Genomic DNA, 22,414 nt, shown 5'->3' on the forward strand with positions numbered 1-22,414 from the left:
CCGCTAGCGTAACTTTGTTTTCGTTCTGTGCAGGTTGCGCCGAAAATAATGTGCCAGCATAATGTCCATTTTTTGCGAGTGAGAACAGAAACACTCGGTGTAGCGGAGCCTTTGGGATTAAATAACCGTGACGTTTTAAAGTGCGGTTAATAGTAAAATCGGTTAATCGCTGCATCCCTAGGTGGCACTGGAGGATTGTCCGTACTTAATCCTTTGGGGACTGTGAATTTATCAACAAGATTTCATGGTAATCCATCAGATGTTGAAATCCATGTGTCCAGCTTGGCTACAACACTACACAGGAGCTGGTGTTCAGACTGAGCAATTGTGATTTAGGGCCAAAAAAGAAGAAACAGGGCAACATTTGGAGCAAGATGAAGAAACTCACTCCTTTGCAGTTATTATCGAGCATGCATTGCAGAGAGGATGGCAGATTATACAATATTACAAGTGTCAAAGTTTTTCTTTCTTTTCAGAAAAGTCAATCATTTTTGGAAAAGCAGAAATTGGTGTGTGTGTGTGTGTTTGTGTGTGTGTGTTTTGGAATGCTCCGCTGTGTGTTGACAATCTCCATCCGAGGTTCGTGTGTGGCACCGTGACACATTGATTTTTCAACAAAGTACTAGACATGCTCATCTTTTGTTTACATGATTCATGGGAGTTTCATGCTGATCCAAGCTGCCATGTTCCAGCCACTGATTGAGTGTTTCCTCCCTGTAAAGTTCAGCGAGCCTTTCAGCACAATAACTGTCTGTCTAATTCTGATGATCTGCTTTAAACATGGATATATATATATAATGTGGTAATATCTCACGTTAAGTAGCATTCGCTAGACTGCTTAAGCACTGTGATTACTGCAGAGTTAAATACCAGATATTCAGAAGTCAATATGAAGTGTTGACCTGGAAACATATCACATTAGTTTTCTGGTGGAATATAGTGGTTCAGTTGGAAATATTGCATGCAGGAATTGTTTTTGGCCTTATTTGTGTTATCTGTCAGTTAAGATAACAAATATGTCATGTCAATGTCAATCAACAAACATGAGCATTTCATGGCATTACATATATCAATGATCATCTAACAATCAAGCAAGAAATACACAGTTTGTGTGAGGTTGATTGCAAATGTATACATACATACATGTAACAGCAATAGTTCTTAACTGAGGCAAGCCCATTTTTTCACTTTGTCTTACACAGAAACAGCAAATTAAACAAAGAATGCAAAGCAGAGCTGTTTGGTTAGTATTACATATAATGTCTAAAGATATATACCACTGCAGTGTTACTGTGTTGAAAACATCACTGCTGCCAATGTGAATAGAACGGAGAGAGAAGGGCCCATGGAGAAGAAACCTCAAATATTGTTGCCACAGATGGAGTCTGCATGCTGCTCAGCTTGTCCTGCTGTCAGGTGGTAAATTAAGTTTGTAGTGGAGAAGTTCTGCAGTGATTTAAGGCTCTCTATATATCAGCAGAACAAACTTTACTTTAACTTTACATATCAGAATCCATGGCATGCCTGCATACTGCCAGCATTCTGCTTGGCAGTCACAAACACTGCAAAAGAGTGTTGCAGACTCCATGGAAAGATGAATGCTGTTGCCGGGGGCTTCAAACACTGGCCCTGACGTGCCCAAGAGACTCATTACCTAATTAACGTATCAATATGTTTGAAAAGTGGTGTTTTCAACTGAGGGGCTACACTGGATAGGCTGTGGCCATCAGGCATTCTTTGTTTGGGAAAAATAATTGATTGTGATTTTTCTTTACTATGATTCTGAGTCAATTCACAAATCTCCAACATAAATTCTATTAAAAAAGTTGGTTAATGACGTTATGTTGATGGAACAAACATGGCAGAACAACAGCGGGGGCATTACAACAAGGTATTCTATGACGTATGAAGTGTTCTGTTAATATAACATCCTGCAGGGGTTGGGCGACACAGCCAAAATCGTTTGTCATGGTATCTGTAATTTTCCATAACTCTACAGACTAACAGCAGAGCACTGAACTCCAACACTGATGAAACAACGACAGCAGCTGACCGACAGTCACTGCAGCACTTTGAAAACCTTGAAGCAGCAGTGGTGGGGTGAAGAAAAAAACTCGTTTCACTTCCTATGCCCTGCACCCGGACAGCTTTGGTGTAATGATAGCTTTTTTATATGTTGCTGTAGCAGAGAGGCTTTTGTCCTCAGATGGGGATTGTCAACACACAGTGGAGCATTCCAAAACACACACACACACACACACACACACACACACCAATTTCTGCTTTTCCAAAAATGAAACATTTAACCACTGATAACCCAGTCTATTATACTCATTTCATTATTTTCATACAGGAAGAAGACTTTAAGAAGACTCTTCCAAGTTCACGTAAATCATAATTAAAATAACTTGATTCAAAAAGCTGCATGCTCAGTGAGGAAAGGACAGGAGTCAGTGGTTTGACACAGTCTGGAATAAGAGCCAAAATATAGTGTCCCTCTTTCTGTTTATTGACTTGAGAATCATTTTCCAATCAAATCTGGAAACCAGTTGTAATCTGATCGAATTGAGAATTGAGCGCCTGCATTTCAAACATTGTCATGTTTTAGCTGCAGGTGCTCAGAGATACCATCACTTACTTTACTTTTTTTAAAGGAAAGAAAAACTTTGACACTTGTAATATTGTATAATCTGCTATCCTCTCTGCAATGCATGCTCGATAATAACTGCAAAGGAGTGAGTTTCTCCATCTTGCTCCAAATGTTGCCCTGTTTCTTCTTTTTTGGCCCTAAATAAATAAATTTGGTAAGGAAGTAGGACAAATTGCTAATAGCTGTACAGTTTAGACAGCACATGAACTTACTGGCCGATTTTTTGCTTATCACTTTTGAGAACTAAATCGAGACTTAATCTAAATGGACAGTTAGTACTGTAGCAGGAAATTCCCCAAATTGGCAACAGTGACCATAAATACAGTTAACACAGCACAAGAACATTTCATTTGTTCTGTGAGGTCCTGCATTATTGCACAGATTTTATTGAGTAAATGAATAACTGATGGATTCAAAATTACAGCTTTGATCATTTTCATACCAATGGCTAATCTGTCTCACTGGTGGTGATGATAGCAGGAATCAAGAAAGGTCACTTTTTTGGTCCAGTGACTTGTCTCACTCTCAAACTGCTTTTGCTTCAGTCATGAGGGAAGCAAACAAAATATGTCAGCAGTGTTCATTCGGCCTTGTTACTGCAGTTCTATCTGCATTAAGTCGTAGCTGCAGAGTCTTCCTTTGGAAGAGGTCACGTAAGTGAGCTGTTCCATCCTAGTATTGATTTCATGTAGAGGGGTTTGTGTGTATTTACATGACTCACTTGTGTACTTCAGAGCTGTGGGCTTTCCAGTGAGTTTAGCATGAGATGGAAGCTGCTGGGAGAGAAAATGCAGTTATAGCAACAAGATGCCATGAAGAAGCTTCAAGTAATACAGACTTCAAAAGTCATCTGTGTGTCCTGTCATATACAGTGTTCTTTTTGGCTTCTGATTTGATTCAGTTCATCTTTTAATGAAAATGTAAGGTTTAATCAGATTTTAGTTATTTAATTTTTCAACAAAAACTAAATGCATTTTATTCTCATTGTTGTCATCTTTGATTGTAATGTCTGCGGAGCATTCCAAGACTACAGCAGCCTCCAACTTTGATGTGTATGGTTACCATGGCTACAAGTATTGTTCTCATCCATTGCGAGGTGAGTAGAAAGGCTCTGTTTACTTGTTTTGACCAGACTGTAAGGTTTGTACAGCGTCCATGTTACTCTGCTGTGTGAACAGTCACTTCCTCATCGCTCCACTTTGTTCATCCTGACATCTGAAGGTAACTTTAATGTTACACCCACATACAGTATGGATCGTGTTGATGAGCTGCATCTATTTTAGGCACCCCCAGTGGTTGTGTTGCTGCTTTTTATCTACAGAATTGTAGATATAGTCTAAAATTTTGTTGATAATTTCATGATAAATCTCTTTAATAATGTTAGTGAAATACAAGATTTAAGGTAAATCATCTTCTGAAGACATTGTTTTTGGTGACACAGTTGTTAGGAGGATACAGTGTTTGGGATTCAACAGATACCTGCTGGTCAGTGAGATGACTTTGCATTCAAACAATTTGTTCACATTTACCTTTGATTTGTTGACAAAAGATTTAATACATGTTGTCATACTTTGGTGTTAAGATTTTTTTTTGTGTGTGGGGGCGTTATCTGTTATGGATCATGCAACGTTCATGTTGGAAAAAAGACAGAAACGAGCTATGTTTGTGTATTTCTTTTAACCTTTCAGCCTCAGTCTTAATGGCCACGTCATGTGATGTTGGAGAAGGGAATTATTTCCTGACTCAAACCTGTCGTAAATCATGGCCTTGGAAAAACTTTGTTTTCAGTTATGCTCCCGTCCTGATGAGAAAGAAGGATGTTTACTGTGTAGAGACTCTTCAGTCTTGATTTTTAATCTCCTCTGAGCCGAGGAGCCTCTGTCCTCTTTCAAGGTCGGCCATTTTATGGGTTGAATGCCGCATCAGGTATTTGTGGGGAGCTTAGCCTGCTTTGCCCTGCCTGCCTGCTTGCCTGCCTGCCTGCCTGGCATACACAAACTCACTTCCTCTTAACTAATGCACGCACTTGAGTCCCTCTACACGCAATAACAAAAGATGTGTATTTTCATGGCCACAGCATAAGCATGCAGGTACTGCCACACAAAAACACACTTAATGCCAGATGTGCTGAACTCATGTCTTCCTGTGTGACAGCTGTTTGTGGGTGATATCAGACCAGGAGTTTACTGTAGCCCAGGACATGAGATGAATTTCAACATGGAGCCTGTGTCTGTGTCCACCACTCATCCTGCCTTCGTCCTCATGTCCCACCACTCAGCTGTTCATAGCAGTTGATATCACCATGTGCTGTAGTTGTCTGGTCAATACTGTGCTGGTTTAAACCAATCAACTTTTGCACTGCACCACTAAGCATGTATAAAGCCACAGAAGTTGTTAAACTGTCCATCCAGACTGTCTGTTCTTATGCCATGGACGATCACAGGTCAAAACAAGGTGATACATTGGTTTGTGAGTGGTCCAGAGGGAGGCTCAGTCACTCATGATTGCTGCAAATTTTAGAACAAAGTTCCCTGAATCACTTTGAATGAATAACTTAAACTTTTAAGCACTCAGGAGGAGTTCCTGTTACAGTTAAAAACAAACAAACATCTATTGTAGAATACATACATTTCATTTGCTGGATCTGTTATCTGCTCATGTCTGAGTCTTTTGTTATAAATAGTGTGTATGTGATGCCTTTTCTGACTAAACTGCACATCACACAGAGCCCTGGGGCTTCTGTATGCCCAGCAAGTCTCAGATGTAGAACCAGCTGCTTCAGTGTGGCCTGTGAGGATCCTCTCCTCCCACGCTTTCACTCCTGCCCCCGCCTCCCACCACCCCTCCATCTCTCTCTTCTTGGCGGCATCCTCCTGGGATTAAAGCACATAGCCATTGACTGCCACAGAGAAACGGGCTGTATAGACTTTTCTCCCCTCCCCTGTTTTATTGGGTCATTCCTGCTGTGCTCCTGTCATCTATTTTCGTCTGCTGACAACGTCACATTTGGATTTCATTGGGAGGTTGTCATGTGGTGCGTCGCATTATAGCAATAATACCCGAGTGGGCGTTTGCTATTGTGATTATGGGTATACTGATGATTCATTAGATAGGAGATGAGCACTGTTGATATTCCCAAAGTAACCTTAATCACAGTAAATGTGTGTTTTAAATGACAGATAACACTGCATGTACTGTGTGAAATGTAGTGTGCATGCACAAGAACAACAGTAAATTAGGTCACAAGAAGAGACGTGAACTGGTTGTCTAGTTGGCAGTAAACTACTCGTGTACTAAGTTATATTAACTAGAGTCTGGGAGAAAGGTCAGTTCTAAACAGCTGGAGAACTGTCCTTTTAATGTAGTTACGCATGCACTTCAGAAAGAATTTTTTCTAATTTGAAAGAATTATCTGATTAAGTGTCTAGTACAATACAAGAAGCAGCAATTTTAATCAGTGATTTACATCATTTTTTCAAGCAAAAAATTCCACACTTTCCATTCTTCCAGTTTCAAGTTTCATTCAAGTTTATCATTTTGTACAGTCTTAAATCTTATAGTAAGTTTTGCATAGCAAGCTTGTGTTTTTAGGACGTATGGGACTGTGTTGTCTTAAAACCTGGGTGGAGAATTGCTAGAAATGTATTTGACAGTTGATATACTTGAAAGCAGCATTTAGCTCTTCTTTTTTGTATGAAAGCTTCTGGTATGTCTGTGAATGTCTGGAAACAATATTGCTATAGATGAGCTAAAAAAAAAAAAAAATTGGTTTGCTGGAAAAAATGGATTTGGCCATGATATTCTGGGGTTGACGATGGAGACTTCAGAGAACACAGTCACCACAGGGCAGCAGGGCAGCCAATGCTGGTGTTTGTCTGGTGATTCACACTGGAATGTCTGTGCCAGAATCTCCATGTGTTAACACCGAAGTGGAATCCTGCTCTGCAATGCTCCATCGGTATGACTTATTTGATTTACAGACTATACGTACAGTTAATGATTTTTTTTTCCCTCTCCCCGTCCCCCCACCCCATCCCTGTTCTTCTCATCCTGCTCCCATGCAATCTTTGCACTCATTTCCCTTTTTTCACCACTCATCGTTTTCAGCCTTCTCTCTCATTATTACCCACATTCCTCTCTCCTTCTGCTTTTCTCCCTGTCATCCTCCCTCTTGCCTCTACATGTGATTTCTTTTATCTCATTCGTCTTTCTCCCTCCTGATCTACCTCTTTACATCTCCCCCCTCCCTCCGCCTCCCCTCCCTCTTCGTTTCTTTGGCAGGCTGCTCATTGCAGTGAGTCAGTATCATGGAGGCAGGCAGCGGGGCTGCCGCAGCGGTGGGGAGTGCAGCACTAGGACTGCTGGGAGCCACAGCCACGTCCAGCCATGACATCTTGGACAGGTAAGAGCACAGGACAAGCCTGGCGCACACTCTTGGGAATGGACTTCCATCAGAGTGGGAAGGGGAGGAAGAGTGTGGACCACACCTTGGGTTGTGGTTTGGTGAGCATGCTAGTTTGTTTATAGTCAGAATAGGGGGCATGGAGAGTGTGTGAATGTGAGTGTGCATGTGCCTGTCTTCTAATCCTCTGTATGCGTGTGTGTGTCTTCCCCTGTATCATTGCTCTCCCTGTATGTGAGGCAAATGCTCAAGTTTGACAGCAGGAGAATCTGGTTTGTGCATATAGCAGTGCCAGTGTAGAGTGCTGGTGTGTGTGTTGATGATAGAAGTGGGGTATTACTTGGCTTCCTCTATGCCTCAAGGAGAAATGACAGCAGGTTATGCGCATGCAGCGGATAAGGGGGAGGCATTGGTAGACGTGCCTGAGCGCTGTAGCTGAGCCGATAGGGTGAGTTTGCACAGTCACCACCCCACCCCCGATTTAACCCCCACCCTCATGCCATCAGCCCATAGCAACTGGGCGACAGCCATCAGTAACCATTACTGCTGGAAACCCCTCATTCAGATTTCCTTTACTGAGGGAGCCAGTCAGCTCCCAGCTCTAACAACCACTGCCTCCACGGAGGGGCTGAGTGTATCAGCTTTCAGCTAGTTACGTCATTGCTACATCTGTACACCCACATGCCTGTGCACTGTCATCACACACACATGCTCACCCTCAAGCATGTATATTCACAAAACACACATGGACTTGTGTCCAGTACACATGCCTCACAGGGATGTTTTAGGACAAACATTGCTGTCACACATGCAGGCGATCAGCACACTGACAACAAACAGCCATTAATCTGTGTTCTTAGGGGTGTGTTTCCCCGTGCATGGCGAGCTCTCTCGTCATCTATCTGTCTACATTACAGTTGTTACTCTCTATGCCAATGAGGGATAACTAATCTCCAACACCTCCTGGGGATCTCCTTTGACACATTGTACAATCAGAGATGGAAATTAAGTCTGTGACTCATTTGGCTGTCATTTCCTCACTATATCTGTTAGTCACCACTCACATACTGACTTCACCTGCCTTCTTTATAATACACTCAAATATACGTCTACATGTGTACATGTTCTCATGCCTTGCAACCAGGTAGCCAATGGATTCTCTCCCCGACATTATTGCTAAGGCAGCATGATGTGGGTTTATTCCCACTGCTGGATTAGCAGTGTGTCTGTGTGTGTGTGTCTGCGTGTGTGTGTGTCACTGACTTTATACTTGTGTGCATCTGGCTCTGTTTTTGCAAATGTGTGCTGCTGTATGTTATCTTTTTTGGAGAGTGGGGGGGGATTACAGTTAAGGCCGTTCATCCCCTCCACCTGCCCCTCGCACATCGCCCCCTCCGGTCCTGAACTGGGTCTAAATCCTGCACCGGGGTTACCATGGCAGCAGCAGCTTAGCATACATTAGACAGCAGCCCAACATTACTACTGAGAGAGAGTGAGTGGAAAGAAGAGAAAGGAGAAAAAAAGAAAGACAGTGAGGAGAAAGATAGAGAAAAGAAACAAAAAACAAAATAGAAAAGGATGTTTCTCTCCTGTGAAATAGTTTGTAGATGATGTCATGTACAGTGTATAGGGTGTGTGTGCTCAGTCTGTTCCCATTGCAGCAGATAATTTTTTTTTTATCAACGATGATGGGAAGGGTGTTTGGCCCAGGCTAGTGCATTAGGAAAGTTGTCCGGTAAATCCTGATGGACAGGGCTGGATCACAGGTTCAGCAGCCAGACCTGAGGAGGGCGGGCTGGGGACACAAGGCCCCAAGGAGGTGTAGGAAAGAAAACGAAAAGAAAGAAAATGCTGTATATACTGTTTGTGATTCCCTAATAACCAGTCAGACAGAAAAGCAGACAACAGAACAGTTCTGTGCAGAGGAGGCCCTCACCAGCAACCGACCTCCTGAATCTGTAACTAAACAGATCATGCAGCATCGAATTTGAGCTACACACAGGCTGCAAGGGGTGCAGTATTCCATGTGCTTGTACAAGCAGTTGATTGAACATAAGGAATTTGTTGTTTTAAATAATTAAATCAGCAGCAAGCCAAGCAAGTTGTCCTGTTACTTTAGGTTTGAGGCTTCGGACTACAAGGTGAATTATGTCTATATTTTTACATTGGTAGTCATTCTGATTTCTTTTTTTTCCTTTTAGTTTAGTCATGATGCTACTGCATCTTGCTTGTAATGGTTAGTCCTACACAGCATGTGCAAACAATTGTATCATGTGATCTGTGAGGAGCTTTGTCAAGTCTGAGAAAATAACTGTGATGATGTCATAGTGATGTCATTACTATGTTGTTGGTTTTTTTTTCAGTTTGGAGATGGCAAATTTCGAACAGAAATTCCTGTGCTACAAACTTAAAGTGTGGATTTTGAAAGATATGGGCATTTACCAGGCAGGGAGGGTCTGATGAAAGATGCTACAGACATAGAAACCCCTCTGTAGTACTACATGGATATAGTTGCTCACTGTCGCTTTGAGCTCGGTAGCTTTTGCTAACACATAGTAGAAAAATTCAAGGTTTCAAAGTCACCACTTTGAGTGTTAAAGCGTTTGAAAGAGGATAATAATAGCAGATAACTTTAGTTTCATTTTGTGGTTATGACACAGTAAAGACAAAATTTGAGTTTTAATGTTAAAACTCAAATTAGCTGGCCGCCTTTTTAGGCATAAGCAGCACTGTTGAGAGAGAGAGAGAGAGGGTCAACACTATAACCCTCTCTCTATATGGCTCTTGGAATAACTTAGATTTGGTCGATTAATATAATAATTAATTTACCCCAAATAAATGTAACAAACACAAGCACAAACTGTTATGAAATTAATAATAATAGTTAACTGTATATGTCTGAAGACTGATGTGAACGATGCTGGACCTCTAACTCTAAAAGTATTGCTCTGATTGATAGTTTCATGTCATTACTGTATGTCATAGCAGCCCTTTCCCTGAACTGGACAGTATTTGAGTAAAAATACTTAAAACTTAAAATGGTTCTGACATGGATTTATTGGCCAATGAAAATTCTGAACTGATTCAAAGACTGTCGCAACAGTTGTTAATTTAAGCCGTTTTTCCCACTAATATGTCATTTAAAGGGTACAGAAAACATAAAACAGACAAATAGCAAGGTTAGATGATGCATTATACACCGTCACATTACCATAACGGCAGTGGTGCAGAATTATGTTTACATGGGGTTGATGAAGAAAGATTTATAAAATCAATTTTAAGTGACTACTACGAAAAGAAACGTGTTTCACGTGTTGATCATCCTAATTTGAGAGGGGACAAAAATGAAACAGGACAGTGTGTTTTCCTGTGGCTGCAGTATTGACAAAGTGTTCCAGGATTTTTTAGTCTTCATGCATAGCAGTTCTTACAGAGCACAAAATTGTTGGGTCTCATCTAAAATATGCTTAAGATGATCGTGGGCTAGGGTTCTTAGCTGCAGCTTGTTCTCCGGGGGAATGCACGCTTTGACCAGGCGTCGCCATCTCTGCTGCACAGAATTGATTGGCTGAGTGGCATCACGTGAGATGATTTACAACGTATGCAATTGGTCTGTGAGTTTCCTGGCCTAAACCAGCACTGTAAAGGCTATAAAAGCTGTGCCTGTTGAAATAGAAACACTCTGTCAACATTTGATAACTCACAATTTATTGATCATAAGTACTTCATACTCGAAATTGTGCTTCCTTGGGTCCTCAGCAATACACCCGTCAGGTGTGAAGTCCATCAGGTGAATGGTTGTAAAGAAAACGCAGACAGACGATCAGAGACAGACAGATTGCTTCCTTTGTAGTTAGATAACCTTGATCTGCAGTCAGAGCTGCAGCTTATTCTATTTGTGAAATTGAAATTTTTGAAGCAAGGTATAGAATTGATTCTCTCATTAATTCAACTCTGTAACAAGTTCAAGAGTTGGATAAGAAACATGCATACATGTTAAAACAGAAGTTCTTATGAAGAGCATGTGACTTCAGAAGTTAATACAGCTATGTATCCTGTCCATCAGTATTCCACATACAGCACTTGTGCAAGGGAGAGCTATTGGGTTGCTCTCCACAACTCTCCCATGTTATTTCTAGTAATCAATGCTGCACAACAGCCATGTGGCTATTCATTGAACAGTTACGAACACAGCTGTCCATTAAATCCATGCCTGAGTTCTGCTGAGGGTAAAATAACCACTATAGTCTATGACCATACAAGTGTTCAGTCGTTTCTGTAAATTTGTATCAACGGCAGAGTAATACTTATGGAGACATCAAGGCATATTTCAGTTTAGCATGGATGGCTGGCTGAGTGAGCTGGAGTGCTGACTTCAAGTACAACTGGAACACTGCAGTATGCCAGATCAGATTGCCTGGGCAGAGTTTGCACTAGCAGAATGATACCCATTCATGGAGTGACTGGTGTAGATACATGTGGATGGCAGGAACAGAAACAAGACAGTTGACTCCTGTCTTGTCTGCTATACCATGTATGCTGGACAGAAAACTAACTAACCTCCCTCAGTGGGATAGGAGCTCAGACTGCTGGCCGACTGGAGGGACTTCCAGCCAGTGGATGAGATCCAGAACGTGCATAAGGTTGAAATACTGTGCACTGCCCACTAATAACTTCCTCCCTGTTTTTTCTTCTGGTTGTTGATTTCCAAGGCAGTGGAAATGACAGGTGTGCAGGGTCCACAATAGATTTGACTTTCAATAATTTACTCAGGACAGGCTGCAATGAAGTCATGTGTACCATGATGAGTCACACGAGTTACTCAGACTCAGTCTCAATCAAAAATATTTAATTGACATTTTTCTGAGCAGTTGTCATTAAAATTATGATTAGATGTGATTGTACCAAAACTCACCACAAACCCTATTTCTCCATCAGATAATCAGATAAAATAATGTTGTCACTTGTTGTTGACTTGTGTTGACTTATCTTACCTAGTGTTCTACAGACTGAATTTATCAGATTAGCTCACATTTATCAAAAATATTTCACTAGTGGTATCCTGGACATCAGAAATCAGAAAAAGCTTTATCAGAAGCTTTTAGTGGTATCCTGGACATTACTCACTAACATTAAAATATAATGACAAGATTGACAACAGCTTCATAGTTGACAGTTATGGTATGCAGGCAAGTAAAGAAGTCACATCTGACAAAGTTTTACAATCAAACTCATAGCCCCAAATGCGTACTGTTGCTGCTCTGTAGCTGCTTAAGCTAATGTTAGCTTCACAGACTGACAGGACAGACTGTTTCACCACGCTGAGTCCTGAAGATCTCAGTTCAATATCAGGTTTTAGGTGAAAAGATAAAAGCGATAGTATGATGTGCTTTAAAGTGTAGCTGTTCACCAGCTGTTCACCAGTTCTCTCTGTCTTTTAAAAGTCAAAAATGATAGTGGTATCTCTGCTTCCAACAAAACATCTTTGTCATCCAAGGAGTGATGATAATAGCCAGGCCAATGTTTCTTCATAATTTCTCCAAGTCACAGAAATAACATAATTAGCTGCAGTAAATTTACAATTTAAGTGCATCGCTTGCAATTTGAACTCTGCCAGATGGGTTTTTTTGTGTTAAGAACAATTCAATTGTTCAGAAGTAGTTCTTATACCTCTGAGCTGGCGACAGCTCAGGCTGAAGGCATTATATTTTCGGGTTGCCGATCCATGCGTCCCATTCTGGTGAATGTAATATCTCAGCATAAATGTTCAATTAGACTCAAGGATGACTGGATTAGATTTTGGTGGTCAAAGGTTTTTGGCCATAACTCAAAAATTCATTCGCTGATTGCAACAAAACTTCACACAAATATCTCATAGGATGAAATAGAGTGATGACAATATATCTTTAAGGTCAAAGGTAAGCTCCTCTCTGACATCAGAATTTTATGCAAAAACGCTTTTCTGGCTGTTATTCAATATAACTCAGGAAGAGAAGGGGAGATTGTGACCATATTTCACATTTGATCAGATACTGAATTGCTGACAAAGCATCCACATTTAACAGTTTATAGCTTCTTTACAGCAGCATCCATATTTGAAGCATTGTAGTCCACCACAAGCTCATTGGTTCTGCTGATATTGAGCTTCAGGTGATTGTTGTTGAACCATGTGATGAAGCTCTCTGTCACTGTTCTGTACTTACCTGTAAAAATAATCTATACAGCATGACAGACAGCATTATTCAGCATATTCACTGGAATCATACATGTCAGTGTAGTGACAGCTTCCATTTCACCAAAAAATACTTGATACTTATTATTAACTTCATTCAAAGTCTTCACTACACACATTATATGCAGTGTGTGTGGTATATGTAAACAGTGTGGCAACAATATGCCATTGTAGTGTCCAATCTACCTAATCCAAAGAAGAAGGGAATGCCTTTGTGGGTGTTTGTGGGAGTTTGTGTGAGTGAGACCTTTTGCTTTCTCTGTGCCAAAGAGCAGCTAGCCTGGCTCTGACAGCCATTCTTAATGTCACCTTAAGGTGTATGTCTCTCCTTTTGCCTGTTAGTCTGTAAGCAACACCATATTTGTCATTAGAAATGCTTTCCACCTCAGCCACAGTTTATCCATCCCTGCTGAGACCAGAGGAGGATATGCTGTGGCTTCCATTCCAGTGGACGATGTGGTGAACAAGACTCACTGGTTCAGGTTAGCTGTGCTGGCTAGCTAAGAAGCAGCACAAAGTTCACTTAAGCCACTTTCAAAATGAAAAAAAAAAAAAAAGAAAAACACCAACACCCACTAACATCTGGCTTTTGTCTTCAGTGGGAGAGGGTATGATTGGCATTCATTCCTGCATCAAATGACTGCAACAGTGGCAGCTATTTATCAGCTCCAGCTCTGATCAGCAGTGATGGAAACATGACACCTGGGTGGACATGCTCATTTTCATTCCTTTTTTGGCCAAATGATGACATGCATGTTCTGGACTTTGTTGTGCTGGTGATATAGGACAGAATTGCCAACTCCATACACTCTGTTTCCATCACATTATCATCATCTAATGAAATATAGAAAAAAGTAACCATCATAATATTGTCACTGACCTCCATGACAGAGAGAAAAAGAAGAAGAAGAAGAAACGTACTTTATTTGATCACACACACTACATGCACAGGACATGCACACGCCATGCTTCATGAAATTCTTTTCTCCGCATTTGTCCCATCCATCGTTCGTCCTTCCTCCGTGGCAGACTAGGAGCGGTGGGCTGCCAGCCGACAGTGGCGCCCGGGGACCCAGTTCTTTTTTCGTCACCATTGGTCAGGTGGTGATCTTGCATGTTTTTAGTGGGGGGTATATTTATGGAGGATACCTCAGGTGAACACGGGGAGAACATGCATTGCAGACTCCACACAGAAAGGCCCCTTTCCTCAAGCAGCAGGCACCGAAGGCATGGTGGAGGACACGCCCCTGGCGCCCACAGCAGGAATCGAACCCGGGACCTTCTAGCTGTGAGGTGACAGTGTTGCCACCGTGCCACCAAAATTCTGGATATCTGGATAAAAGTGTAAACATTCTTTGAGTACCAAGTCAAATTCCCTAGAACATACATACATGGGTCACTAGAGATGCTTTATTTTTGCAGAATCACACTTGAAAATTTTAATATATACATTCTTCATCTGGCCAATTCAATGAGAGTCATTCAGCAATTTATTCCTTGTTTCAACTAAACCAAAAACACTATTTCATTATTCCTTGTTTCAACTAAACCAAAAACACTATTTCATTCTTGTAGAGCTGAACATGAGGCACTACGCTCCCCTCAGCCTTCAGTCACCACTCATCAGATATCTCTTTCATCAGACCAGTGCCATAATATTCTCTGGAGGGTATTATTGGCAGTTCTAAAAGTGGCATGTATCCATGTGTGTTCAGTCCAGTACAGAAAACATGCAATGCTCTTAAGAGTTGCTCTTGTAAACATTGATCACACCCATCCAAAATGGCAACACTGCCTGGGTTTGGCTGGATATATTCATTTCTTGCCTCCTTAATAGATTTGTGCAGTTTATTAGATTTAGACTGATTGTCAGTTGCAAATAAAAGTTTCTAACAAGACACGTACACACACACACACACACACACACACACACTTATGAAAGCTTTCTCAACCTGCCTAATTATGAAAAAAGCTTAGGAAGCTGAATTGCCAACCAGTTCCAAAAGTATATCTTGGACTAATTGAAAGCAATATATATTAGGCTAATAAGACTTTTTATTAATAAATTACACACATATACATGTATGGAAAAATCATCTCTCTCTCTCTCTCTCTCTCTCTCTCTCTCAAATAACCATCATGGCCAAAATGAAGGTTGAGATTTTTAATGTAGTGGGTCCCTAGAACCCACTACATTAAAAACCCCAATAAAGTTTGTGTTGTTTGACTAATTGTAATGTTAAACTCGTGTTTGATGTTATGTGATTACAGTTATGGTTGTATTAATGTATTTTGAAAATGTATTTAAAAATTAAACAAATAAAGTCCCAAATCTGTCAGTACACTCCAGACACACAGCAGATAAGGTAAAACGAGATAAGATTGGACTTGGGCACAGAGGCACAAAAGGGTCAGTAAAAAAGTGTTCACAGAATAGGAAAAACAATGAACATTATGTACAGATTATAAAAATAGTAAATGCCATAAAAATCCCACTGCCATAAAAAGTACTATTGCCAATATTATGAGGAAATTACTAATGTCATATGTTGTTTCGCACTTGGAAAATACTGTTGCACTTCAGAAATACTTGGACTGTGTATATGCACGATATATACAGTTTATAAAAGTACTTTTGCCAATATGGATAATAAATAGTGTTATTGCACAGTTGAGAGGAATATACAACTTAGTAATTCCACCAGATGAAGTTGATAATGTGAGCATATATTAGCATTAACAACAGTTGTGCAAAACAAAGTGGGTTTATGATGTAGAATTGAGAAACACAGCATCAACACAATGCTGCATTACATGATGCTGGAGTTAAACAGTCTGACAGCTGTTGGGATGTAGGACTTGTGGTAATGTTCTTTCTTACACACTTGATGCAGCAGTCTGTTACTGAAGGAGCTGCTTAAGCCCCCCACTGTCTCATGCAGGGGGTGGGATGGGTTGTCCATAATCGATGTCAGTCCTCTCACCCACCTCCTCGATGGTGTCCAGAGGGCAGTCCAGGACAGAGCCGGGTCTCCTGAGCAGTTTAAGTTGTTTTCTGTCCTTCTCAGAGCTCCCACAGCCCCAGCAGACCACTGCATAGAAAATTGCAGATGCCACCAAAAAGTCACAAAATGTTTTTAACAGTGTCCTACATACTCCAAAGGACCTCAGTTTTCTTAGCAGGTGGAGACGACTTTGGCCCCTTGTGTACAGGACAGCTGGCAGAAAGCGGAGGTCATATTACAGAGAGAAATTTTAGCTTTTTCTGGGTGAATAAATGTTAATGTTTATAAACTTATGAGAAGGGGAGCTAAAAAAAAAATGGCAATGAGAATGCGGAGCTTTCATGTTTCATTAGGAACATAACACCAACAACTACATCATGCTTTGGAAAGTAGTTGAAAAAGACTTATACCTGGGTCAGACTACAGAATTTTTTTTCTTTGATGAAGGTCACTGTGTCAGATCTAATGATCACAGTGCCATAAACTCTTGCTGTGTCTTGGTTGGGTGACTGGCAACACGTCTTATCTCATGGCCACACATGAGTTCAGAGGTCATCAAGCAGATGGGTGAAGTAACTGTCCGTCAAACTGACAGAAGTGTTGTGTGTGATGAAAAGAAAGAAAAAGCAGCTGTGGATGTGCTATAACATTAAAAGCAAATGCAAGAGTCAAACTTTGACCCTTTTGCTCATTATTTATACATCTACTGGTGTCCAGATAACAATTACAACAGATACAATGAGTTTTACGTACAACAGTTCTATTTTCTTATTCTACAAGAAGCAGGCTTGCCTGTGTTGGCTGCATCAAACAGGCTACTTTAGCGTTTGAACCGGAATTAGTAATGATAAGCATATTCCCGCAGTTAGGACCAGGGATAATGTTATGACATTACAGTCAGGCTGATGAAGTGCTTCCACTGTTTCTTGCCAACATTTATCTTTTCTGACTCGGTCTCAAGGAAACATCAAATAGGCAGGATTACTGTTGCCACAGCTCGACAAACTGTTCCTCTCTTTTGCTGTCCCACCTGACAGCAGCAGCCTCAGCGTCCCCCCTCCTTCTCTTCTTCATGTTTACCTGACTGAGCTCTGGAGAGAGCACTTGATTGGGAAACGCTCGGGAACATGCCACGGGAGATGTCACCAGATGTGCCAAGACAAAAAAAATTCTGACATGCCAGCCTTTAATCTGGGTGTCATTGGGTGTTTAAGTTATTTAGCATGGAACGCTGCATGGGTACAGATGCCCGACTTTTGTTCATGATTGACCACGAGGCTAGGACACGACAAAATTGTCTCTTTGGGCTAGATTCATGTAGTATGATCCAGACATTAGACAAAGGGCAACCATCTACTGCATACTGCCAGTAGAAACAGAGATCAATTGGCTGATACTTGGCCTGATCAGCCACTATCAGTACCAAAGAATTATTTAAACCATTAATCAAACCAGTAACTAACAGTGTGATATAATAACAGTGATATAATTCCTGCCCTCTGTTACTACCACCTGTTACCAATGAACCTGTTTACCTGTCGAATGTTCCAAAAGGTGTGTTTGAAGCATTTGACAACTTTTCCAGTCTTTTGTTGCTCCTGTCCCAACTTGTTTGAAAGTATTGCTGGCGTCAAAATCAGAATAAGCATATATTTATAAAAAGCAAGGAAGTTGATGAGGTCGAACATGAAATATGTTGTCTTTGTGCTGTTCCATTTAGTAGATGTCAAAAAAGGATTAGCAAATTATCACATTGTATTTTATTTAGGTTTTACACAAACACAGCATCCAAACTTTTTGGACAGGGTTGAAGAAGATTATAGCAAAACAACAACTTGGAAGGGGTGTAGAGGAGAAACACTTTTAAGGCATTTAAGAAAATAGAGAGGAATAGATCAACATTTTGGAAAATATGCCTAGCCAAGCAACAATATTTACATAGATCTGTATCTGCAAAACATAGCTGTTTAACTGTTAGTCTGACAATTACCTTAGTATGAAAAGGACCTACCAGAAAGTTATTAGATATACTGCAAATGGTAATTTTAGTAGCTTGTAATGGTTCTGGCTCATTTGTGCTTTTGGTTCTGTTGTGATGAACCACTCCAGAATGTGGACTTATCAGTGCACAGTGCTTGTGTTTAAAACCCTTGATGCTGTTGTAGCTTTTTCCTTTGATGAAGTCACTACTAGTGGCTCATCCCCAAAGCATTGCAGCAGAGGTTCTGTGACAGTGTTACATCCTCTGGCAGCCTTCTAGTGTACTTTGAATCTCATCCACCCTCCAACCTGTTGATCTCTGTGAGGGAAAGTCCTTCGTTTAACTGACTTTGCAACTGTTAAGATATGATTGCATAAAAACCCACATCATTTCTGTTTGAGGTTGAGCATATGTTGAGTCAGGCATTCAGTGGCCAGGCAGCCTAATAACAGAGACACAAGAAAGTAGTGGCTGAGGATAGAGGCAGAGAGATATTCATGGCTTTCATTTTCTGAGCGAAAAAGCTGCTGTTGCTATTATGGAGCAAACTTCAGAGGGAGTTGGAAATGTTTGGAAATAGTTGAGTTTGAAGCATTTGTTTTAAATCTCCCTCTTGTTTCTTAGTTTTAGAGAGAGAAACAAGCAGGAACTTTGGAAGTGTGAGGGAAGTCTTCCCATGTACCTCCTCCGTTAGTTTCTCCTTATCCAGAAAGGGAAAGGATAGGCAGAAAGCAGGCAAGAGTGCTTCCCAGCACGAGGTTAAAGCAAGGTTTTCTGGCTGCTGTGTTCAGAGTTCGGAGCAGGTGCAGTATTTCCTTTATCCTTATGTGCCTCCACACCGAGGAATGCTGGGAATGCTGGGAGGACACAGCACTTCTGAACAGAGAAGGTGATACATGGAAGAGTGAAATGCACGGTTGAAGCTTGGCCTTTATCTCTGGCATCTGAAAGTGCTTCACACTGTGTCTGTAGTTCTCAAGCCTTCCCGGGTAAGTGGTGCTTAAAGCATGTCATTGTGGCTGTGGGATGTCAGTCAGTGGCCCAGAAATTCTGTAAGAAGACTCACAAGTTATTTCTTATCACTTACCACATTTTGGAGAATATGCATAACTGAAGACGAGTACTTTCTTACGCTATGAGATAAACAACTGACAGCAGAGCAGGGAATTATATTTGTGCTTCAATTCTGTTGCATGCATAATACAGGCAGTTTTAATGTGACTGATCAATGTATTTTATAGGGAAATTCTCATAAAGAATTATTTAATTTGAATAAACAAGAATCTATTTTGTGTGTCAGTATATTATCCTGTGTGCTATTATCCCCATAAGCACAGACTAATAATCTCTGTAATTCAGTAACACATTTGTCCTGCAAACATTTTTCTGCTCTGTACACTGCCAAACCCTTGGACACTTCGTCAGTGTCTCTCTTGCTCTTTCAACGTCTCTGCTGTGTGTACTCACAGGTTGTCCTGCATGCTCGCTCAACCCAACAGTATTACACAAGGTTTCCATCCAAATGTAATGTGAATTTTAACAGAAATTGCAAAAAATGGGCAAAAGAATGCCGCTACTGTAATGTCAATGTTGGGGCTTTTGTTTGCAAGTCTGTTTCCATTGTATTGTTGCATTTTCCTGTTATGCATACACCAACATTTCCATGTCAGCCAAGTGTAAACAGTCTTTTACAATACTTCAAGTTTCCAGTTTTTTTTTTTTTCCTCAAATTGAAAGGGCTCATACAAATAGGTGGATAGAAACACAACCCTTGTGCCAATGTGTCTCCAATCCAATCATTAGTTCGATTCAGTTACAAGGGAAGTAAGAAGAATTTTAAGTGGTCAAACCACAGTAAGCAGTTTTGGTCACATTTCTAGTAAATTTCATTTGTAAGCTACTCTGTACTTCATTGTCTTGCAACCCAGTTATCTTGTTAGGTAGCTAGCTATCTTCTGCCAGATAATTAGTAGCTTATTAGCTAACTAAGCTAGTTGGCTGACTTGACCATTAGCTACACAAGCAAGGCATTTCTTATCATTTAAGTCCAGATGAAACAGCATTTTGAGAGTATCTAGCATCCATATTGGGACATATTTCTGAGTGAGACAGGATCGGCAGGTGGGACCTATCGTTGGAAGGAATTTGATTTGGACATTGAAAAAGAGGGCATGTCATAACAACCATGAAGAATCACAGTGGTTCAGAAAAATGCCTTACACATAATCTGGAGTTGCCAGACTTTCCTCAAAGTGAATAGATTCTAGCCAGCAGGCCCATAACGGTATTTTGGACAAACGGAACAAAGGCTTGAGGTACCTGAAAAGTACCCAAAGACACACCGACATACCATGCTGTTGTTAGCATTTGATACTGGATAAGATTTTGATTGTTAAGAATCATCTGTTTTTTGAATATTAATAAATGTTTATCTCCCAGTGCATCCTTGTTGGAGCACTTTCTTTGCCCTTTCTCCCTGATCTCTTGGTTTAGCAATTTCTAATCAAGGTTATATTACTGACCTGTTGGGTCCCAAAGCTGTTAAGTGTCTGCAGTATTTCTAAAGAATTTCAGTGATCTTTTTCCGCCTTCTTCCTTTAACAAGGTCCATTGGGACTCCTGCTTTTTGAATCTCCGGGTATAAAGGCATGGAATGGCTTTGCTGAGAAAAAGTGGTGTAATTTGACTGAATGATGGAGTAATATCAGTGAGTAGTAGTGGAGGAGGTTTTGGGAGAATGGGGAGCCCAGAGAATGGCTTATTATTAAACTTTCTTCGCTGCATCTTGACTCAGAGTCCCTGGCTCTTAAGTCCAATTATCTCAATCGCAGAGACGTTGTTTAAGCATTTGCTAGACACTGTTGTCTCAGAGCAGCAATGTGTGTGTGGCTGGATGTAGAGCATACTGTATGTACACTGTGTGTGTGTCACTAGTCAAGTTGTGAAATGCTGCTGTGCCAGTCTGTTTCATTTTGAATCCTGTCCTCTGTTTCCTCTCAGCCTCTGTGGAAACAAGGACAGTCTTTGAAGCTGATAAGTCTGTGAAGAGAGACGTCTCATCAACTTCAAGTTGTTCTATGAAGGCAACGCTAACTGAACATTACCTTCATCAAATTGTCCAATGTCCTGGCCTGTTTCATTCCTTTGTTGGTCTCTGGATGCTGACCATATTATATTCAAAGTGTCCTGAAACAGGCCTTCCTGTGGATACACTACACTTTTCCTTGCAGAATCTTGCTCATTGATTCATCTAGACTACAGCTCCTGTGTTTAACTCTGAAAAATCTCTTATTAGTGTATTTTTATTATTTCCATCATTTTGTCTGCTGATTATTTGATAGAATTATTTGAAATGATATTCATCTGATTTAGTCTAAAAGATGTCCAAAAAGTAGTGAAAAATACCCATTGCAGCCTCCTGAAGCCCAAGATGACACCTTCAAATTGCTTAAGTGGTCTAATCAACAGTATGATTAAATTCCAAAGATATTCCATATTCCATTCACCATGATAAATCAGACAAAAGCAGCAGCAAATACTCACATTTGATAAGTTGGAAATAAGGAATGTTTGCTTGCAAAAAGTGGATCAGTCTGTTGATTGACTAATTGTTGCAGCTCTACTTCATAGACTGAAATAACTTGTCCATTTGGAGAAAAACCCAATGATCCTCTTGCACTTCGCTGTCTCGTCTTGCATCCATCTTGTATTTTGTTGATTAATCAACAAAATAATCATCAGAAAAATCAGTAGTGAAAGTAATTGTCATTTGTAGCCTTAAAGCCAAGTATCCCAGTGAAATTAAAATAAATGTGTGTGTGTGTGTGCGTTCTTGTGTGTTGGTCGTAGGGGCCTGAGGCCTGGACGTCACCTGGAGGACGACGACATTGTGCCTGAACTCGCTCACATCCATCCCAGAGAGAGACCTGACTGGGAGGAAACCATCAGTGCCATGGTGAGACATACACATGCACACACAGTCATTGTGATCTCTTTTTTGCATAGATACACACATTGACAGATGTGAGATGGTTTCTGTTTTGAGTGTATCTGGTGCATTCATCAATGTCCTGCTCTCATCCTGGGTCAGCTAAAGCTCATCCGGGAGTCATTTCTGACATGTCAGATCCATTGATCACTCGGT

General features: G+C 40.7%; 1 protein-coding gene across 4 annotated transcripts in view; it reads left to right on the plus strand.

The window, feature by feature from the left end:
* Nucleotides 1–22,414, plus strand: part of arhgap32b (Rho GTPase activating protein 32b) — a 120,768-nt gene that overhangs the window by 29,801 nt on the left and 68,553 nt on the right. For 2 of the 4 annotated variants that reach the window (XM_076751109.1, XM_076751110.1), the window contains exons 2-3: nt 6,932–7,052; nt 22,120–22,225. In XM_076751109.1, coding sequence (XP_076607224.1) covers nt 6,958–7,052; nt 22,120–22,225 — 201 coding nt within the window. In that variant the 5' untranslated portion in view covers nt 6,932–6,957. Of the gene's footprint in view, nt 1–6,762; nt 7,053–22,119; nt 22,226–22,414 lie in introns of those variants that run through there. The other 2 variants (XM_076751111.1, XM_076751113.1) reach the window with 1 other exon arrangement.

The sequence above is a fragment of the Chaetodon auriga genome, chromosome 15, assembly GCF_051107435.1.
Source record: "Chaetodon auriga isolate fChaAug3 chromosome 15, fChaAug3.hap1, whole genome shotgun sequence".
NCBI classification, from domain to species: Eukaryota; Metazoa; Chordata; class Actinopteri; order Chaetodontiformes; family Chaetodontidae; genus Chaetodon; species Chaetodon auriga.